Source organism: Mesoplodon mirus, assembly GCF_964341445.2.
Source record: "Mesoplodon mirus genome assembly, chromosome: 3".
Classification (NCBI taxonomy): Eukaryota; Metazoa; Chordata; class Mammalia; order Artiodactyla; family Ziphiidae; genus Mesoplodon; species Mesoplodon mirus.
Window position 1 is genome coordinate 144,195,713 of NC_138978.1, and position 20,537 is coordinate 144,216,249.

Consider the following 20,537-nt stretch of genomic DNA (forward strand, 5'->3'; position numbering starts at 1 on the left):
TAGCTTCACTGCTGGAGAGACACTGTGGCAATGTCAGCCAAGCCAAAGCTTGAAGGCAAAGGTCTTCCAAATAGGATTAATTGCACTAATAAATACCACTACTTTTAAATAGTTTTACCCAGTCAATATCCTGTGGTCTAGATCTCAGAGGAATGAATGGGCACTTGTCATACTGATTACACAAGAGGGATGAACAATGGTTTTTTCTTTTGGAGAGAAGCAATCTCTGTTTATAACCAAAGTGAAATTGTTTATTACTTATCTTACCTTAGTTAAAATTTAGGCCTCTCGCCTTCTGAGATGGCCCACACTCTGTCTGTGGAATGTGATTCTCCCAGGGCCAGTTTTGCCTTTCGAGATGGACAGCATTCTGTCTATGGAATGTGTATCTCTCTAAATAAATCCACTTCTTACCTATCAAGAAAAAAATTTTTATTCTAGCAGTTTAAGAAAATCATAAGAAATTTTAGAAAACCGTATACCCCAAAACTAGTTTTACTTATATTTTACCATTTGCTTCTCTGCTTTGGTATCGATATTTTGTGTTTTATTTTCTTTAGTATTCATACTCACTATTTAGTATTTTATTCCATATAAACACAAACTATGCCTTCATGTCTGTTTTAATGTGCGGTCAGTCCATACACATATAAAAATTAAGTTGTATCTAATTAACTTTAAGTTTTTATATATTTATTTATTTTGGCTGCCCCGTGTGGCACGTGAGATCTTAGTTCCCCGACCAGGGATTGAACCTGTGCCCCCTGAAATGGAAGTGCGGAGTCTTAACCACTGGACCGCCAGGGAAGTCCCTCTAATTAACTTTAAAAGGATTAGTAATTTTTTGTTTATTGTATGATTTAATAGATAGTAAACTGAACTCTGGTGGTTTTTCCCAACCATTTTATTATAAAAATTTTCAAACATACATAAAAGTTGAAATAATTTTGCAGTTAATATCCATGAGCTGACCAACTAGATTTTATAATTAACACTTTACTATATTTGCTTTATCACATCTCTCTCCATCCTTCTATCCATCTATTAGTCCATCTTGGTTGGTTTTTTTTAATGCATCTCAAAGTAAGTTGCAGACATCAGTGTACTTTACCCCTAAACATTATAGCATGTACATCACTGGTAGCTTGTTAAAATGTGTCTCTTTACATACATTCTGTTCCTTTAGCAATATGTTATTTAAAAATTAAATTTTTAAGCTTATTTCTTATATGATTATTTCTTCCCCTTCAGAATGTTGTCTAAATTTTTAAAAGAATTTAAGGCCAGTTTTTAATTATTTGATATTTTAAGTAAAATATTATTGATTCTTACTGTACGTTTGGCCTTATATTTAAAAATAAGTTTTATTTTTTTAGGGATCCTTTAAATACTTCAAACAAAGGATAGACCATTACACTTTAAAGTCTAGCTATCAGCGTTCCCTTTGAGAATTCCCGTCTCAATTCTTGCTCAACTTTGTACTCTGTGCTGGGAATAAAAACAGCGCGCAGAGGACCAAAGTAAACAGAACTTCCCCAGCCCCTCTCACAACGGTAGTTACCTGTTGTACCTACCAAAGGGTAGACAGGTTTATTGCTTTATTTTTATATAACTCTTGCAAAAATGGGAGGAGTTTTTTGTTTGTTTTGAACAAGAGCAGCAACTGATGATCATGTGCATCAATAAAATGCTTAATTTTATTGCCTTATTTCAATATTTATTAATGCCTCCCAAGAGTATCACAAAACTTGGTGTTTGTATTATATTGTGTTATATTTAGTGAGTGGAGTTTTTTGTTTTAAGGTCTGCTTTTCGCTTTTGTGATGTGATACTTTAGCTACTGACTTTTTTTGTAGACCAGTTTTTATGAGTGATAAAATGTAAATTAGACCTTGATACTGCATAATTGTATTGAATGCTTAAATGATGCATGTCCAATAAATTATAGCACTCTGTTGTTTAATTTGTTTGAGATTCAGCCATTTTATAATGTAATAGGAAATGCTTAATTTCATCCTAAGTGCATCATATAGAACAGTAACGCCAAAGTTCATTCTCTTAAAGCAAAGGATATATCAGTATGCTTTATAATTCTATACTATGTTATTTGCTGCAAATAATATAAAAATTGATCCAATTTTATATTGTTCTCAGACAGCAGATTGAAAGGCCTCCAGTGGATAATAGATACAACCATAGCTTACCCCAAAGCTGAACCCATAGATATTCAAACCTGGATCCTTGGATACAGGAAACCAGTAGTCACACATGTACATTACAGGTAAGAATTCCACATTAGTACTCAGCGTAAAGCCAACATAAAGTACTATCTCAGGACATTGTGAATGTTTTAATATTAAATTATAATTGATAGTGAAAACAGTTGGCTCAAAATCATTCTTATGCTGAATTTTTAATATGAAAATATCATTTGAAGTAGTTATTTTCACTGAGTGATAAAAGTCTCTAAAAATGGCATCCTAGAGGCACTATGGTTATTTGATCGCCTGACACTCTTGAGTGAAAGTAATTAACTTAAAGGGCAAATATCAAGGATAAATATGTACTCAGTTGGGGTAAGTAGATTTGTATTAATAGAAATGGAATTTGTTTTAAATCATTAAGTCATGTAAGATTTTCTAAATGATTGAATTGATAATTTAGCAATGACTTACACTTTCAAATTTTTAATATTTTAATATGCCTATGTCTTTTGCATAAACAACAGCAAAACCATTTATTGAATATTCTGCAACAGCTCCTTGAGATTTTTTTAATATAGACCTTTCTTTTTTTAAAGTGTTTGAGGTAAATGTGTATAGGTATTCATATCAAAAAATCATGCCGATAAGACCTGGATAGAATTGATCGCTTTATAAGCCATTTATCTCCTCGTCAAAGATCTCAACACATGGCAACTAAGTTACTAAGGGAGTAGTTGGTCCCAAGGAAGATCACAATTGCCACAAAAGCCTGCCTTTAAAGAGGAAAACTACCCAAATTACATATTCATTGGAAGTAAATAGGTAACATACTTTCATAGGTGTAAACCATTAGAGTTTTCAAATATAAAAACAAAGTTAGAATAATTTGAAACAAATTTTAAAACTCAAAATTATTAAGTATTACAGTTTGGGGTTTTTTTTCTTTTTTTTTTTAACATCTTTATTGGAGTATAATTGCTTCACAATGGTGTGTTAGTTTCTGCTGTATAACAAAGTGAGCCAGCTATATGTATACATATATCCCCATATCCCCTCCCTCTTGCATCTCCCTCCCACCCTCTCTATCCCACCCCTTTAGGTGGTCATAAAGCACTGAGCTGATTTCCCTGTGCTATGTGGCTGCTTTCCACTAGCTATCTGTTTTACATTTGGTAGTGTATATATGTCCATGCCAGTCTCTCTCTTTGTCCCAGCTTACCCTTCCCCCTCCCTGTGTCCTCAAGTCCATTCTCTACGTCTGCGTCTTTATTTCTGTCCTGCCCCGAGGTTCTTCAGAATCATTTTTTTTTTTTTTAGATTCCATTTATATGTGTTAGCATACGGTATTTGTTTTTCTCTTTCTGTCTTACTTCACTCTGTATGACAGACTCTAGGTCCATCCGCCTCACTACAAATAACTCAGTTTTGTTTCTTTTTATGCCTGAGTAATATTCCATTGTATATATGTTCCACATCTTCTTTATCCATTCATCTGTCGATGGACATTTAGGTTGCTTCCATGTCCTGGCTATTGTAAATAGTGCTGCAGTGAACATTGTGGTACATGACTCTTTTTGAATTATGGTTTTCTCAGGGTATACGCCCAGTAGTGGGATTGCTGGATCATATGGTAATTCTATTTTTAGTTTTTTAAGGAACCTCCATACTGTTCTCCATAGTGGCTGTATCAATTTACATTCCCAGCAACAGTGCAAGAGGGTTCCCTTTTCTCCACACCCTCTGCAGCATTTATTGTTTGTAGATTTTTTGATGATGGCCATTCTAACTGGTGTGAGGTGATACCTCACTGTAGTTTTGATTTACATTTCTCTAATGATTAGTGATGTTGAGCATCCTTTCATGTGTTTGTTGGCAATCTGTATATCTTCTTTGGAGAAATGTCTGTTTAGGTCTTCTGCCCATTTTTGGATTGGGTTGTTTGTTTTTTTGATATTGAGCTGCATGAGCTGCTTGTATATTTGGAAAATATTAAATTACATAGGCATTCTTATTGTTGACCTTGCTTTTCTTTTTTAATCAATCCTTTGTCAGTTGCTTCGTTTGCAAATATTTTCTCCCATTCTGAGTGTTGTCTTTTCATCTTGTTTATAGTTTCCTTTGCTGTGCAAAAGCTTTTAAGTTTCATTAGGTCCCATTTATTTATTTTTGTTTTTATTTCCATTTCTCTAGGAGGTGAGTCATAAAGAGTCTTGCTGTGATTTATGTCATAGAGTGTTCTGCCTGTGTTTTCCTCTAAGAGTTTTATAGTGTTTGGCCTTACATTTAGGTCTTTAATCCATTTTGAGTTTATTTTTGTATATGGCGTTAGGGAGTGTTCTAATTTCATTCTTTTACATGTAGTTGTCCAGTTTTCCCAGCACCAGTTTTTGAAGAGGCTGTCTTTTCTCCACTGTATATTCTTGCCTCCTTTATCAAAGATAAGGTGACCATATGTGCATGGGTTTATCTCTGGGCTTTCTATCCTGTTCCATTGATCTATATTTCTGTTTTTGTGCCAGTACCATACTATCTTGATTACTGTAGCTTTGTAGTATATCTGAAGTCCGAGAGCCTGATTCCTCCAGCTCCGTTTTTCTTTCTCAAGATTGCTTTGGCTATTCGGCATCTTTTGTGTTTCCATACAAATTGTGCAATTTTTGTTCTAGTTGTATGAAAAATGCCATTGGTAGTTTGATAGGGATTGCATTGAATCTGTAGATTGCTCTGGGTAGTATAGTCATTTTTACAATGTTGATTTCTTCCAATCCAAGAACATGGTGTATCTCTCCATCTGTTTGTATCATCTTTAATTTCTTTCATAAGTGTCTTATAGTTTTCTGCATACAGGTCTTTTGTCTCCTTAGGTAGTTTTATTCCTAGGTATTTTTTTCTTTTTGTTGCAGTGATAAATGGGAGTGTTTCCTTAATTTCTCTTTCAGATTTTTCATCATTAGTGTATAGGACAGTTTGGGGTTTTGATGTGTGAGGGATGACTATAAAATTACAGTTGATTCTGCTGTGTAACTTACATTGCCAAACTATGCATTCATGTATAAAGTAAGAAAGTAATTCTTGGTGATTGTTCTGACTCCATTCTACATGTATTGTCCATTTTACTTAACTTATTGAGCACTTAGTATATACAAGGCAATGTACTTGGCCCTGGAAGAATTTCTCCAGGAACAGTTTCATTTTCATCTATATGAAACATGTCTAGCCTTCAGTAAGTCTTTAAATTGTAATCTATAAATGAGGCTCAGTTCCAGTGCCCAAGTCCAGAATACATGGCTGTTGGATATATGTTTCGGCCACATGTTCATTGTATCTGCATTGGATGTATGCAGCTCTTCCTAGCCTATCATACTCAAAAAGAATTGAGACAAGAAAGAAAATATTAAATTATGTAGGCATTCTTATTGTTGACCTTGCTTTTCTTTTTTAACCAACAAATAGAAGAAATTATAGTTTATAGAGACAGAAAAAAAACTGAATGGAATCATAAGGGATCTTAGAAATTGAAGAAATGTCCATTTTTAGCAAAATTATTTTAATAAGAGCAAGTGCAACACTCAAATTCACTTGGAGAAGGAGTTTTTAACCCTGGGTCTCATGGATGGACTTTAGAGAATTTTTTAACTGAATCTCTATGCAGAATTTTGTGTATGTTTGTAATTTTCTGTGGAGAAGTTTCATAGCTTTCATTCTATTCTCAAAGTAGATTAAGGATTAAAAAAAGATTAAGGGGCTTCCCTGGTGGCGCAGTGGTTGGGAGTCCGCCTGCCGATGCAGGGGACGTGGGTTCGTGCCCCGGGCCGGGAGGATCCCACATGCCGCGGAGCGGCTGGGCCCGTGGGCCGTGGCCGCTGGGCCTGCGCGTCCGGAGCCTGTGCTCTGCAGCGGGAGAGGCCGCAGCGGTGAGAGGCCCGTGTACCGCAAAAAAAAAAAAAAAAAAAAAAAAAAAAAAAGATTAAGCACCCCTGATTTAGAGATTGAAACCAAATACTGTAGTAGACAGAAGATGAGGAGTGGTTAGTTTGATACAGAAAAATACTTCTATTAATAAAATAGAAGCTTCTCAGAAATAAATTTTTTATAAAAACTTTATTAGCAGACATAGCAATAATAAAGAAAATTCTAACATGTTAAATTAGCTGAGATTAAATTATGACATAGAATCATATCCCAAAATATGCATTAAAGTACAAATTATGCCCGCTGTTTATTTATGCATACACACACAATGCACACGAACACACAAAATCCTATGAGTCTTGGGACAGACTCTTTTCTTTCCAGAAATTTAATAAAGATCATTATTATCTAACCAATGTTAGGGAGAGAAGGACCTGTGTTCAGGTGGGAAGGGGAGGGCAGTTGAAAGATACAGGAGAAGACAGGTGTCTTGGTGTCAGGATAATTTTGAGGACTTGGAAGAAGCTTGTGAGAAGGGATGTGGGCCCTGTTCTTAGCAGCTCCCAGGAATAAGTCTCTATCAGCCATAGGTTGACTAGGTTTCCTTATGTGTTATTCTAGGCCACCAAGATACCCTGGGGGATAGGGAAAAAAAGATTGTTTTTTTGTGTGTTTCGTTGTTGGGCTTTTTTTTGCTTTTTGGTTTTTTTTTTACCCCTAGCTTTCTCAATTACAAAATAATCTGTTTATTGCATATCTTGGATTTGTCCTGTCAGGAATAACACCATTGAAATTTAAGTAAATTTAAACAAACATGGCACTCCTTACCCATTTTTGGTTTTTCGTTTGTTTTGTTTGTTTGCTGTTCTCAGAAGGATTGGTTTCTGTTCAGACTTTCCAGTTGTGTGGTTATATTTTAAAATTTTTAAACAAGGATGAGGTGTTTCCAATTAGAATAAGAGATTTAAAATGCAGCATTGGAAATCATATATATGCAAATGTGAATAATACAAATAATGGGGTTGGATCTCTTTCTCTTTTAATATGAGGAGATGGGCAAGAAAAACTAAGTAGCATTGACTGATTAAAGTGGGGAATAGGTGCACAGAGAGATAGGAAAAGGTGGTCTGGAAACTAAAGTTCACTGAAAAATGGTGGTTTTGCTTAATGTTGGCTTACTTATCTTGACTTATAGGCAGATTTAAAAGTCTATTCATGAATGTATTCTTTTTCCTGCAGTTAAACATATTTTATCCAGAACATTACTATTAAACCAAATTGGTCCAAGCCAATTTTGCTTCACATGACAGAAAGTGTTTGTTTTCTTCTTAATCCCAACTGACTTTTTAAAAATAAAGCAGCACCCATTCTTAGAGAATTTAATTGAAATGATCACTTTGGTGATTTGGTGTAGCTGGACAAGTTAGTACTATTGCTAGTTTTTTTTCCAGTATAATTTAGAAGACTATACATGTGAGAGTCAGAAATGAATTATTCCATTATGCTCAGCATTTATCAGATCCCACTTAGAATATTGCATGTATTTTAATTTCACCATTTCAAAAGAAATAATACAATTAGTAGAAGGTTTTGAAAAGAGCTAATACAGAGAAATCCTAGAGCACTAGTACCATTTAAAATGCAGTCATTTTAGATCAAATCAAAGGAAACCTGGAGATAGTAGTGACTAAATGAAACATAATTCTAGGAGAAACTCCAAGTTGAGAGCACCAAATCCTGGCCACTAGACCACCAGGGAAGAGAAACTCCAAGTTGAAAGTACAAACAGGTTAAAGAGAAGTTTAACAATTCATAAGTATTGAATTTGTAATAAGTTTCTGTATATATGAAGTACTTTTATCATATTTTAGGTAGATTTCATGCAAGGCAGTAACTGTCCTTGCCTGTGTGATTCATCTTGGAGCCTGCTGAGAGCAGCACAGTGTTCCTCTGGATGGCTGGAGTACTCTGGTATTATGCTGTAACGTTCCTGACCATCAGAGTACACTTGGGAAATAATACAATTGCCATCATTTATTTAACACTGATCAGTGGTTGGGCCATTTAAAATTTCTTTAATACACTTCTTTTCTCTTCTTGGAAATTATTGTCAGGGCTACCAAGGATTCCACTACCTGTTCTATATCTCACTGGAACATACTGTGACAGGTGTATGGAGACCTCTGAGCAAGAAAGGCATTTTCCCTACCGAGTAACTTCAGTCATAATGCGTTAGTAAAATTAAGTGCTTAGAAAACATTAGGTCTTTATTTAAATAGGAAAAGATTATCTAGTTACCAGAATGTGCAGCAGAATGTTCTTCTAGATTTTACATTACTGTACTGATGCTTAGGAATAAAAGGATAAGAATGCAATAGCTAATTTTAAATGTTCTGAAATAAACTTTTTTCTTCCAATAGCAGTTTTCTACATTGTCAGTTCCCTTCTTACTTCTTATGTTTATTTTGATTTTTAGGATTTCTGGAAGAGATAAATATACATGTTATTATATGCTGTGAAATACTTTCCTAAAATACCATGCAAATGAAAAAGTAAAAAATTTGTGACATGGTTATTTATTAGATCCTATCCTACAAACAGGTAGTAAATAACAGTGCCGTGAATACAAATGATACACTGATTTTATTTATTTATTTATTAATTATTGGAGTATAGTTGCTTTACAATATTGTGTTAGTTTATACTGTACAGCAAAGTGAATCAACTATATGTATACATATATCCCCTCTTTTTTTGGATTTCCTTCTTAACTTAGGTCACCACAGAACATTGAGTAGAGTTCCCTGTGCTATACAGTAGGTTCTCATTAGTTATCTGTTTTATACATAGTATCAATAGTGTGTATATGTCAATCCCAATCTCTCAATTCATCCCACCCTCCCCCTTTCCCCCTTGATATTCATAAGTTTGTGCTCTACATCTGTGTTTCTATTTCTGCTTTGTAAATAAGATTGTCTATACCAGATACACTGATTTTAAAAGTGTTTTAAAAACTGCAAAGCACCTTACAAATACAAAGTACTGTTATTAAGATATTTAAAGTATGTATGGGTTATTGATAAATCCAGTACTAACAAATTAGCATTCCCCATAGTTTGGATCTAAACTACTTATTACTTTAAAAGATGTCTTAGGGCTTCCCTGGTAGCGCAGTGGTTGAGAGTCCGCCTGCCGATGCAGGGCACACGGGTTTGTGCCCCGGTCCAGGAAGATCCCACATGCCGTGGAGCGGCTGGGCCTGTGAGCCATGGCCGCTGAGCCTGTGCGTTCGGAACCTGTGCTGTGCAACGGGAGAGGCCACAACAGTGAGAGGCCCGCGTACAGCAAAAAAAAAAAAAAAAAAAAAGATGTCTTATTCTTTACTTCCCAATATTATATATTATTTAACTGGGGAAATATTTTTTGTTATTTTTGTTTTTTTAATAAATTTTAAAATATTTATTTATTTATCTTTGGCTGCATTAGGTCTTCATTAATGTGCGTGGACTTTCTCTAGTTGCAGCGAGCAGTGGCTTCTCTTGTTGTGGAGCACGGGCTCAGTAGTTGTGGCTCGCGGGCTCTAGAACGCAGGCTCAGTAGTTGTGGTGCATGGATTAGTAGCTCCGCGGCATGTGGGATCTTCCTGGACCAGAGCTCGAAGCCGTGTTCCCTGCATTGGCAGGCAGATTCTTAACCACTGCGCCACCAGGGAAGCCCCTTTTTGTTATTTTTGGATACAACTACGTTATGGATCTCTTTCAAAAGTGAAGCTTGTTTTAAAAGAGGAATTAAGGCTTAACTATGAGAACCATTTGAGGGGAACAATTTTTTCCTCCTCTTCACATTACTGTCACATTGGAAGACAGCTTATTTCTATTAAAGTAGTAATGGGCACAGTGTGCGGTTGTTAAGGAGTTAATAGCAAAATTAAACATGAATTAGATTTTAATTACAGGGATAGAATGTTTATAGAGATAAAAGCAAAAGTAACCCCTGTCCTTAATACAAATGTCTGCATCACTCCAAATTAGGAAATTGAGTTGGAGAAGATGATTCTCTTGTGCAGAAATAGCTTATACTTTTATTTTTAAAAATCTTAAAGTAAGTTATAACCATGAATGTAGTGGCATAGATAAGTTACTGAAAGCAGAGGTGTTACTTTCATGTCTAATTTGACTGGAACATTGGTAACTTTGGAGAAGGCGTTCAATTAGGGACTTTGGGTAAGAAATTATTTACAGTTTGCAGGGGGAATTAATTCAGAAAAGGAGTATTCAATGAATATATTTTTATATATATATATATATTTTTTTTTTTTTTATTTTTTTTTTTTTGCGGTACGCGGGCCTCTCACTGTTGTGGCCTCTCCTGTTGCGGAGCACAGGCTCCGGACGCACAGGCCTAGTGGCCATGGCTCACGGGCCTAGCCGCTCCGCGGCATGTGGGATCTTCCCGGACCGGGGCACAAACCCATGTCCCCTGCATCGGCAGGCGGACTCTCAACCACTGCGCCACCAAGGAAGCCCTCAATGAATATTTTTAAAGAAAACATGCTCACTAGCAAGAATGGACAGATGTTAACATTCTGACCTATTTGCCTCAGGATATTTTTATCAATAAAGGAAATAAAACATTTCTAGAATGCAATACTTACTGAATGTGTGACTGCTAAAGTTCATGCTCTCTAGACATGCACTGTCCAGTTACAGCAGCCACTAGCCACATATGCTGTTGAGCACTGAAAATGTGGCTAGTCTGATTTGAGATGTTCTGTAAATGTAAAATACACAGTGAATCTTAAAAACTAGTAGGAAAAAGGAATATAAAGTATCTCACTAATAATTTTTGTTGATAATATGCCAAAATGATAATATTTTAGATTTGGGGGATTAAAGGATTAAATTTCTTTAATGTTATTAGGTGTTCTCTATTGTGTTCTTTGTAAAGTATTAAATTTATTTTTAAAAATAAAAGCATGTAACTGAAAAATATGTCATAGAGGGGAAAAAATCTTTCCCAGCATGTTCACATAAAATTCCTTTTTCATATTTCCTTTTAATATTTGTTTTATGTATGTTTTTAGTGTAGCTATAGTTGTAATATGCATAAAAGTTATTTGTATTCTACCTTATCCCACATAGCATTTTAATGAACATTAAACCTGTAGTACACATGGACTAGGTGTTAAGATTACAAATTTTGTAAGCATTTTTAAGTACTGTTATGAAGTCTTTACATTTTTAGTGGCTTTCCAAAATCCTGGTTAGTAGATACATTGAGTTACCTATTTCCCTATTGATCATAGGCTTTGCAGGTTTTATTCTTGATTTTAATAGCACTATGCTGAATGTCTTAGTACATACATATAGCTTACCCTACCCCATGTTTTAGTTGTTTTTATAATAGATATATTTAACCTGTTCTAATGTTAGGTTGGAGAGTGTTATTAAAATTACAGAAAAACTTATTTATAAGAAAAATTACCAACATTTTAAAAGAATTATAATATTTTGGTAATTTGGTAATTTTATGCATAAACCTATAAATATTTGTGATAATATGATAATATTATCATATTATATCATATATTGTGATAATATATGTGATTAATATATTAATATGTCACTTTTGTTTTTCTTTGTTTTATCCCCTTCTTAAAACAACAAAACAAAAAAATTTATCAGTTTTAGGGGCTATAATTTCAGAAATAGTTTCTTCCTCCAAAACTTTTTATTATGGAAAATTTCAAACCTAGAAATTAAACCCCATGTACCCCATTGTACACTTATGGTGTACACTTATGTACTTATGGTGTACACTTATGGTTGTCTCCTCTGTGTTATCTCCCAGGTCTCAGTGGATTATTTTGAAGGAAGGTTCAGATATTGTATCATTTCATTTGTAAATGTTTTATTATATACTCTATAAAATATAATAATTCTTTTTGTAAAATCATTATCTATTATCATACCTGAAATATTAATAACAATTCATTAATATCATTAAATATCTAATCAGTCATCAAATTTCCTGGATTGTCTCATAAATTATTTTTTTAAAACAGTTTGGATTCAGTTAGATTGCAGTTGGTTGATATATCTCTTAAATTTCTTTTGTGTACAGATTCCCCCCTCTACCTTTTATTTTCCTTATAGCTTATTTTTTGAGGATACCATATTATTTGCCCTGTAGAGTTTATACAAATTTGGTTTTGCTGATTGTATCCTGTGTATTCCTCTGCCCCCTATATTTCCTATAAATTAGTAGATAGATACTAAAACTTCACCAGATTGAGGTTTGAATTTGCTTGACAAGAAATACTTCATAAGTAGTGATGCTTATTACTTCTGTGAAGGAGGTAAATAATATCTGATATCTGTCAGAAATAGTTTTTGAACACTGTTGCTAGTTTATATTTTTAAAACAAGTATATCCAGTGTGTTGAGGAAAAAGTGATACTTCCTTATTCCATCCCTTTAACCCCAAACAATGATGTTAGAAATTTCAACTTAGAATTGAGGCCTCTTCAGGCAAGTAACACATAAAGAGAATCAATTTGCCTAAGATACCCTCATAGTAATGGTATAAGAGGGTCCATAGTCTTATTTTGTTTGATGAGCCATTAAAAAGGGGTTTTCCCCAGTGTGTCCCTAACTATAAAGATGTTGAAAATGTTCTAAACCTAATTGGAAAATGAGCTACAAATCATCAATTGGAGTGACAGATATGACAGATAGTTGTATTAGTCAGGGTTCTTCAGAGAAATAGAACTAATAGGATATATAGAGAGACCAAGAATAGATTTACTCTAGGAGTTCGCTCTCCTGGTATGGAGGCTGAGAAATCCCATGATCTACTGTCTGCAAGCTGGAGAACCAGGAAAGCCGGTGGTATAATTCAGTCTGAGTCCCAAGGTCTGAGAATGATGAGGAAGGGAGTCTGAAAGCCTAAGAAATAGGAGGGCTGATGTCCTAGAGCAGAAGGATGTCTTAGCTCAAGCAGAGAGAGAGAGGACTCACCCTTCTTACACCTTTCTGTGCTATTCAGGCCCTCAGTGGATTGGATGCTGCCCACCTGCACTGGTGAGGCCGATCTTAACTTAATCTACTGATTTGAATGCTAATCTCTTTCAGTGACATCCTCACAGCACACCCTGAAATAATGTTGTACCAGCTATCTGGGCATCCTTTAGCCCAGTCAAGTTGACATATAAAGTTAACCATCATGAGCTTCCCTGGTGGCGCAGTGGTTGAGAGTCCACCTGCCGATGCAGGGGACACGGGTTCGTGCCCCGGTCCGGGAAGATCCCACATGCCACGGAGCGGCTGGGCCCGTGAGCCATGGCCTCTTAGCCTGCGCGTCCGGAGCCTGTGCTCCGCAACGGGAGAGGCCACAACAGTGAGAGGCCCGCGTACTGCAAAAAAAAAAAAGTTAACTATCACAATGGTCTACATAGAAAACCCAAGAAACTGCATTCACCTTCTATTTATAGAGTTTAGCAATCTTGATATAAAATCATCACAAAAAAATCAATATTATCCCTTTTTACTGACATAAATAGAAAATGTAATTTTTTTAAAGATACTTATCTGAGAAGCAAGAAGACTATAAAGTATCTACCAATAAAACTTAAGAAAAAATGTAGAAGACTTTTATGAAGGAAAATATAAAACTGCATTGAAGAACATAAAAGACCTGAAAAAGTGGAAAGAGATACTGTGTTCATAGAGGGGAAGACTGAAAATTATAGAGATGTCAGTTCTCCCAAATTAATCTATAAATTTAACATAATTGCAATTACATTATATCCAGGAGGATTTTGATCAGAATCCAGGAGGGTTTTTCTGGAAACTTGACAAATGGTTCTAAAATTCATTTGAGAGAGTAAAGATAAATGAATAGCTAAGATAGTGTTGAAGATGAACAAGACAGAGGAATTCTTCCTACCAGATGTCAAGGCTTAGTGTAATTAAAGCAGTGTGGTATGAGGGCAGGATCAGATCAATGGAAAGATTAAAAAAGCCACATTTACTTGGGAACATGTGTATGACTGATGATTTTCTAATTATATTTCTTATAGTTGATAGTTATAAAGGTGATATTTGAAGCCCATCCCATAGAGATAAAGTAGTGTTACTTCTTAGATACTACATTTAAGTTCTGAAAAACACAATCAGCGAGACATCATATACCATATTTCACCCATTAAGATACATATTTTTTCACATGTTAACATCTCTGAAACTTAGAGGCCTCTTAAAAACCAGTATAATAAAGGCTTAGTTATAATTTAATTGTATATTTGGCATGCAGCACTTAAAAGTCCAAAAAGTAATTGCTGCCTCTCCCCTGTCCCCCCCATCCCCCCAAAAAAGGCAGTGCAGTGACTGCTGAATGGTTGGTATTTGACTGTTGACAGTGAATGCCTCTGGGGAGGGAATCTTACTTCTCTTTGTACTATTTAAGGCCTTTTTTTTTTTTTTTAACAGTGTGAATGTATTAATTGAAAAAATTAATTGAAAAAAGAAATTGCCCACAATTTAGAATTTTGGTTTAATAATCATTTGAGTAATTGCAACAAAAGCATTTTCGTCGGGTAGTTATAAGAATTTAATAAGTTCACATTTTAAATGCTTACTATTTAATAGATACCAAATAGATTTTACCCCTTTAAATCAAGGTATTGAAATGCTCAAATTATATAGATAGTCTAGATTTTCATATTCTAGTGTTTCATCCATAATTTTTGTGAGGCTTAAATTTCTATAATAATTTTTTAGTATAAAATCTAGAATAAAGTAGAATATAATTAATATAGTAAAAATCAGTTATTCAACATAATGAGGTTTCACGTCACCTTTTCCCAGTAACTGTGAGTAACACTAAAGTGGTTCGCACCTAAGTGGTACACACAGGTACTAATGATGCAGGTTTAGAGGTTTACCACCCTCAGCCCTGGCCCCCAAATTACTTATCTGGGAATGAGGTCATTAGATTGCCTCTTGAACTAAAAGTGGCTTTTTTCCCCAGCAGAAGGAAACATTGTCCTGTCTTCAGTTTTTCTTATGGGCCTTTTCTCTATCAGCACTTATAATTATTGCTCATCTCACCTCTACTTCTGATTCTCTTCTTCCTGTCTGCTTTTCCTGTCATCTCTTGTTTTCTATTGCTTTGCCTCTGGGCCCTAGCTTTTCCCTGGAAAAGGCTGGATGTTTTAGTCATAAGTCACTATTCAAAGCTTCCGGTTGGAAAATGGAAAGTTACACATTAAATTTAATCTTCAAGTTTTTAGGTCTGCTTGGCTGATTTTATTAATGTTCACCACCCCCAAGTTCTTTTTTCTTTTCTGCCCCAGCAGTTTTTTTCCCCTTTTCTTTAAGAAAACAAAGCATTTTAGTTTGGCACCATTCAGGATGCTGACGGTATTAAATAAGTGGTAATTGAGGTTTGACTGTATTATGGATTGAATTCTGTGTTTCTATAATGAAGTTGAAGATTTGAAAGAGGTGAATCATCATTCAAATAAGATAAAATCTCTATCCTCTAGTTAGAAGATATGCTTAATTTCTTCTCAAATGTTTATAAGAAGTTATAGATATACATGAAAGAAATTTTTTACTGTTAACATAGAACCAAGACATAACCTAAAATCTGATTTGCTAAGTTATTTTTCAGTATATGAATCTGGACATAATAAGCTTTGGAAATGAAGTGCTGTATCCCACCTTGCTGGCCCTCTGGGGGCTCACCATGTCTTTCTTCACTTTCAGATTTCTCTAGAGTCAAGGACAATGCCTGTCATTAGTATTCAAAAAATGCTTTTCGTTTTCTAATTAAGTTTTGTTGGAAATATTATGTCCCCCAAATTTTCAAAAAAATTCTTAGAGTTTAAATTTTAAGTGAATAATGGTTAAGCATAACTCTCACTGATCATTATTTATATTTTAGTTACTTAAAGTCACTGGATTGGATCTGAGAAGTAGAAAGGGCTAGCTAGGTCTTTTTGTCTAACCTTCCATTTAATACAAGAATACACACACAAACACACAGAGATTACTTAAGTATAGACCTTCTCTAGGAGCTTGTTTTTAGTCCTCTTTTTTTCTTTCCTGTGGAGATTGAGTCCATAATAGGAGACTATGTAGCAGTGGATCCTCTGTAGGTGTACCTCTAGCTCTCAGTCTTTCTGCCAAGTTCCAAATCCTCACTTAACTTCCTTGCCTTCACCTGGATACCCTGTTGCTTCTTCAAACCTAGTATGTCTAGAACTGAACTCATAGTCCTTCACACCAACTTGTTTCTCCTGGCTTTCCAATTGGGGTTTATGGTGACATCATTCTGCCCTCACCCAGAATAAAAATTTTGGAGTTCTTTGACTCTTCCACTTTAAAATTTTATCCTCTCTCTCAAATCCAACCACCAGTTCCTATGAAAGGTACCTCTGCAATGTTTGTTTCTATTCCCTCTTCTTATTTCAATGCCATAGCCTAGCTCAGATTTCATTACTTCTTACCTGGAGTATATTTGCCTATTAAATATTCCCTTTATTGACAACCTTCAGAATGGGAGAAAATATTTGCAAACGAAGCAGCTGACAAAGGATTAATCTCCAAAATATACAAGCAGCTCATGCAGCTCAATATCAAAAAAACAAATAGCCAATCCAAAAATGGGCAGAAGGCCTAAATAGACATTTCTCCAAAGAAGATATACAGATTGCCAACAAACACATGAAAGAATGCTCAACATCATTAATCATTAGAGAAATGCAAATCAAAACTACAATGAGATATCATCTCACACCGGTCAGAATGGCTATCATCAAAAAATCTACAAACAGGGCTTCCCTGGTGGCGCAGTGGTTGAGAGTCCGCCTGCCAATGCAGGGGACGCGGGTTCTTGGCCCAGTCCAGGAAGATCCCACATGCCGCGGAGCGGCTGGGCCCGTGAGCCATGACCGCTGAGCCTGCACGTCCGGAGCCTGTGCTCCGCAACAGGAGAGGCCACAACAGTGAGAGGCCCGCGTACCGCAAAAAAAAAAAAAAAAAATCTACAAACAATAAATGCTGGAGAGGGTGTGGAGAAAAGGGAACCCTCTTGCACTGTTGGTGGGAATGTAAATTGATACAGCCACTATGGAGAACAGTATGGAGGTTCCCTAAAAAACTAAAAATAGAGCCACCATATGACCCAGCAATCCCACTAGTGGGCATATACCCTGAGAAAACCATCTGCCATACAGAGTGAAGTAAGTCAGAAAGAGAAAAATAAATACTGCATGCTAACACATATATATGGAATATTAAAAAAATGGTTCTGATGAACCTAGGGGCAGGACAGAAATAAAGACGCAGACGTAGAGATTGAACTTGAGGACACAGGGAGGGGGAAGGGTAAGCTGGGACGAAGTGAGAGAGTAGCATTGACATATATACACTACCAAACGTAAAATAGCTAGTGGGAAGCAGCCGCATAGCACAGGGAGATCAGCTCAGTGCTTTGTGACCACCTAGAGGAGTGGGATAGGGAGGGTGGGAGGGAGGGGTATGGGGATATATGTACACATATAACTGACTCACTTTGTTATACAGCAGAAACTAACACACCATTGTAAAGCAATTATACTCCAATAAAGATGTTAAAAATATATTCCTTTTATTGATATTGATACTTCACCCTATGTTATTTATTTTTTTAATTTTTGGCTGTGTTGGGTCTTTGTTTCTGTGCAAGGGCTTTCTCTAGTTGTGGCAAGTGGGGGCCACTCTTCATCGTGGTGTGCGGGCCTCTCACTGTCGTGGCCTCTCTTGTTGCGGAGCACAAGCTCCAGACGCGCAGGCTCAGTAGTTGTGGCTCACGGGCCTAGTTGCTCCGCGGCATGTGGGATCTTCCCAGACCAGGGCTCGAACCCGTGTCCCCTGCATTAGCAGGCAGATTCTCAACCACTGCGCCACCAGGGAAGCCCCCACCCTATGTTATTTATTTCACTGCTATTCTCCTCTTCCTAAAGCATGGTACCTTTTTTTTTTTGTTTCTTGTTTCTTTATTCCTTTGTTTCTGTCTTTTTTCTTTTCTTTTTTTTTGTTATAGACATTAGTGGGACACTTGGCAAAATTTGAATGAAATCTGTAGATTGTAGATTAGATAATAGTATCAGTGCTGATTTTGATCATTGCAGCATGGTTATATAAGAGACTGTTCTTGTATTTAGAAAGTGCTCATGGGAGTGTTTAGGGGGCACACCATCTGTAACTTACTCTCAAAAATTGAGGAAAGATCATATATATATATATATATATGCACACACATATATCAGAAAATATATACATCAGAAAATATATATATGGAGAAAAAGAATGATAAAGTAAATATGGGAAATAATGATATTTGGGGAATCTGGGTGAAGCGTATATATGAATTCTTTGCACTATTTTTGTAACTTTTCTTTGAGTCTGAAATTATTTCAAAATAAAAAATTATTTTAAAAAGTCATTAGGGAGATATGGAAAAATCTCTGTACCTTCCCCTCAATTTTGCTGTGAACCTTAAGCTACTCTAAAAAAAAAAAGCCTTAAGAAAAATTTTTAAATGTCATTAGACTCATGGAAAACATAATAGTGATTCTCTTAAGCAAATATACCAATCTTATATTTTGCTTACTGGATAGTTCAGTTCATTCAGCAAGCATCTGTGTCTCAAAGGACGTAATACGAATAAAGATATAATAAATAAATTTGAGGTATAAACAATGCCATCTCATTGTTCATGCCCTCAGTGGCATGTTAGTTTGCTATGGCTTGGACGCTTTCAAGGAGCAGGACTCAAGGGGAAGGCGTAACAGGCTCAGTTGTCCCTGACTGTGAAGGGAAGCGGTAGTCTAGGTGCTGAGTATTTGCCATCTCCCTTTCTACACAAACCTTAAAAAGTCACTCAAAATTCTCTCCTATATGACCCTAGGTTTGCTACCTTAGAGCCTTGGTTTATTCCTCTATTAAAGTGGATAAAAGTTTATATCTGAGTTGCTGACATTTTTTTTCACATAGCTGAGTGGGTTTTTTTTAAACCTTTCTAGTAGATGCAGGAGGAAGCTACAAATATTACGTTTTAGAATGTTGAGGATGAGGCCTGAGCAGCTTACCTAAGGACGATGGCTCAAAACAAAACTTCTGGGAACTGAGTGCTGGGAGATCTTCTGATATGTTAAATTTGACAGGATCTGTTCTTGTCCATAAATCTATTTTTGGTGACAAGTAGTTTCCGCATTTCTGAGTTATTCTTGTCATACCAGCCCTGGTGGTGTCAGTTAACTGTACCTGTGGTATTGTGGCTGATTCCAGATGGCACCGCATCATGTTTTATGCTGGTGGATTACTTTGCATTTAATTCAGTTCAGCAAACTTGAGCTCGCACAAAGGAGCAGGCACTGATGTGCACATGGGTATGCAAAGATGAGTATAGCACAGTCTGATAGAGGAAACAGACACATAAGAAAATAAATAAAACATAAACTAATAAGCATAGTTATAAAGGACAGAGTTGGCACTGAGGAGGAATTATTAACTGTAGGAGAGGAGGAGGAGGAGGAAGCCAAAGGAGCAGAGGACAAAGGTAGAAGAAAGCCAAATCCTTATCTTCCTTAGTAGGAAGTCAATGAATACACTTTAAATTGGACAGTCTAGCATGTTTGTAATCAATGTGGAAGTGAACAGCAAAGAAAGTTGAAAAGGGTTGTATCTGGGGAACAGTGATCTGAGGAGGGAAAAAATAGGTCTATTATTTTTCATTGTGAACCTTGTACTACTCTGATTCTTGAAAGCTATATGCATATTGTTACTCTGTTAAAAATTTGTTTTAAGTTTTTTAATCCTACTGACTCTTTTAGGACAACTCAAGTGATGCCTTTTCCATGTAGCCTATGTCATAAGTAGACATGCACACCCCTTCATTTAAACTTACACAGAAATTGTTTAAACTCCTTACATAACATTTACCACATTCTGATTTTAGATTTTTGCTTTTCTGATCCCTCTGCTAGGTTATTAGGTTTTAGAAAGCACAGTTTATCTTCTTCAGTGCTTATTAGCTCCTAATATGTAGTTGGCATAATTGAATTGAGGATTTAGCCATGGTGTTTGTTAGCTCACGTTTGGGAGTCTTTGTCATGAAAATTCTAGTGAGAATGTATAGGTGCCAGCTAAGCATTATTTTATATCTTTTTTTGGAAAGTATAATTTATCTAGTGCTCTTAAATCTAATCCTGTGGATTTTGGTGGAATACTCTGTGTTTAAGAGCACATTCTGGATTACTGATAATAATTTTTATTTCTTGAAAATTAAGAGCTAATTTTTCATTGGATAGCTATTGGTATTGGAAAGATTTGTTTCTGTTATTTATTTATATCCCACAAGAACTCCTTTTGT

The 20,537-nt window shown here is 35.7% G+C and overlaps 1 protein-coding gene across 4 annotated transcripts in view; it reads left to right on the forward strand.

Annotated features, from left to right (window-relative positions):
- The window catches only part of LPGAT1 (lysophosphatidylglycerol acyltransferase 1), a 111,317-nt gene that overhangs the window by 77,990 nt on the left and 12,790 nt on the right, over positions 1-20,537 (forward strand). For all 4 annotated transcript variants that reach the window (XM_082613214.1, XM_082613216.1, XM_082613215.1 and 1 more), the window contains one exon: positions 2,155-2,281. In XM_082613214.1, coding sequence (XP_082469340.1) covers positions 2,155-2,281 — 127 coding nt within the window. The remainder of the gene's footprint in view (positions 1-2,154; positions 2,282-20,537) is intronic.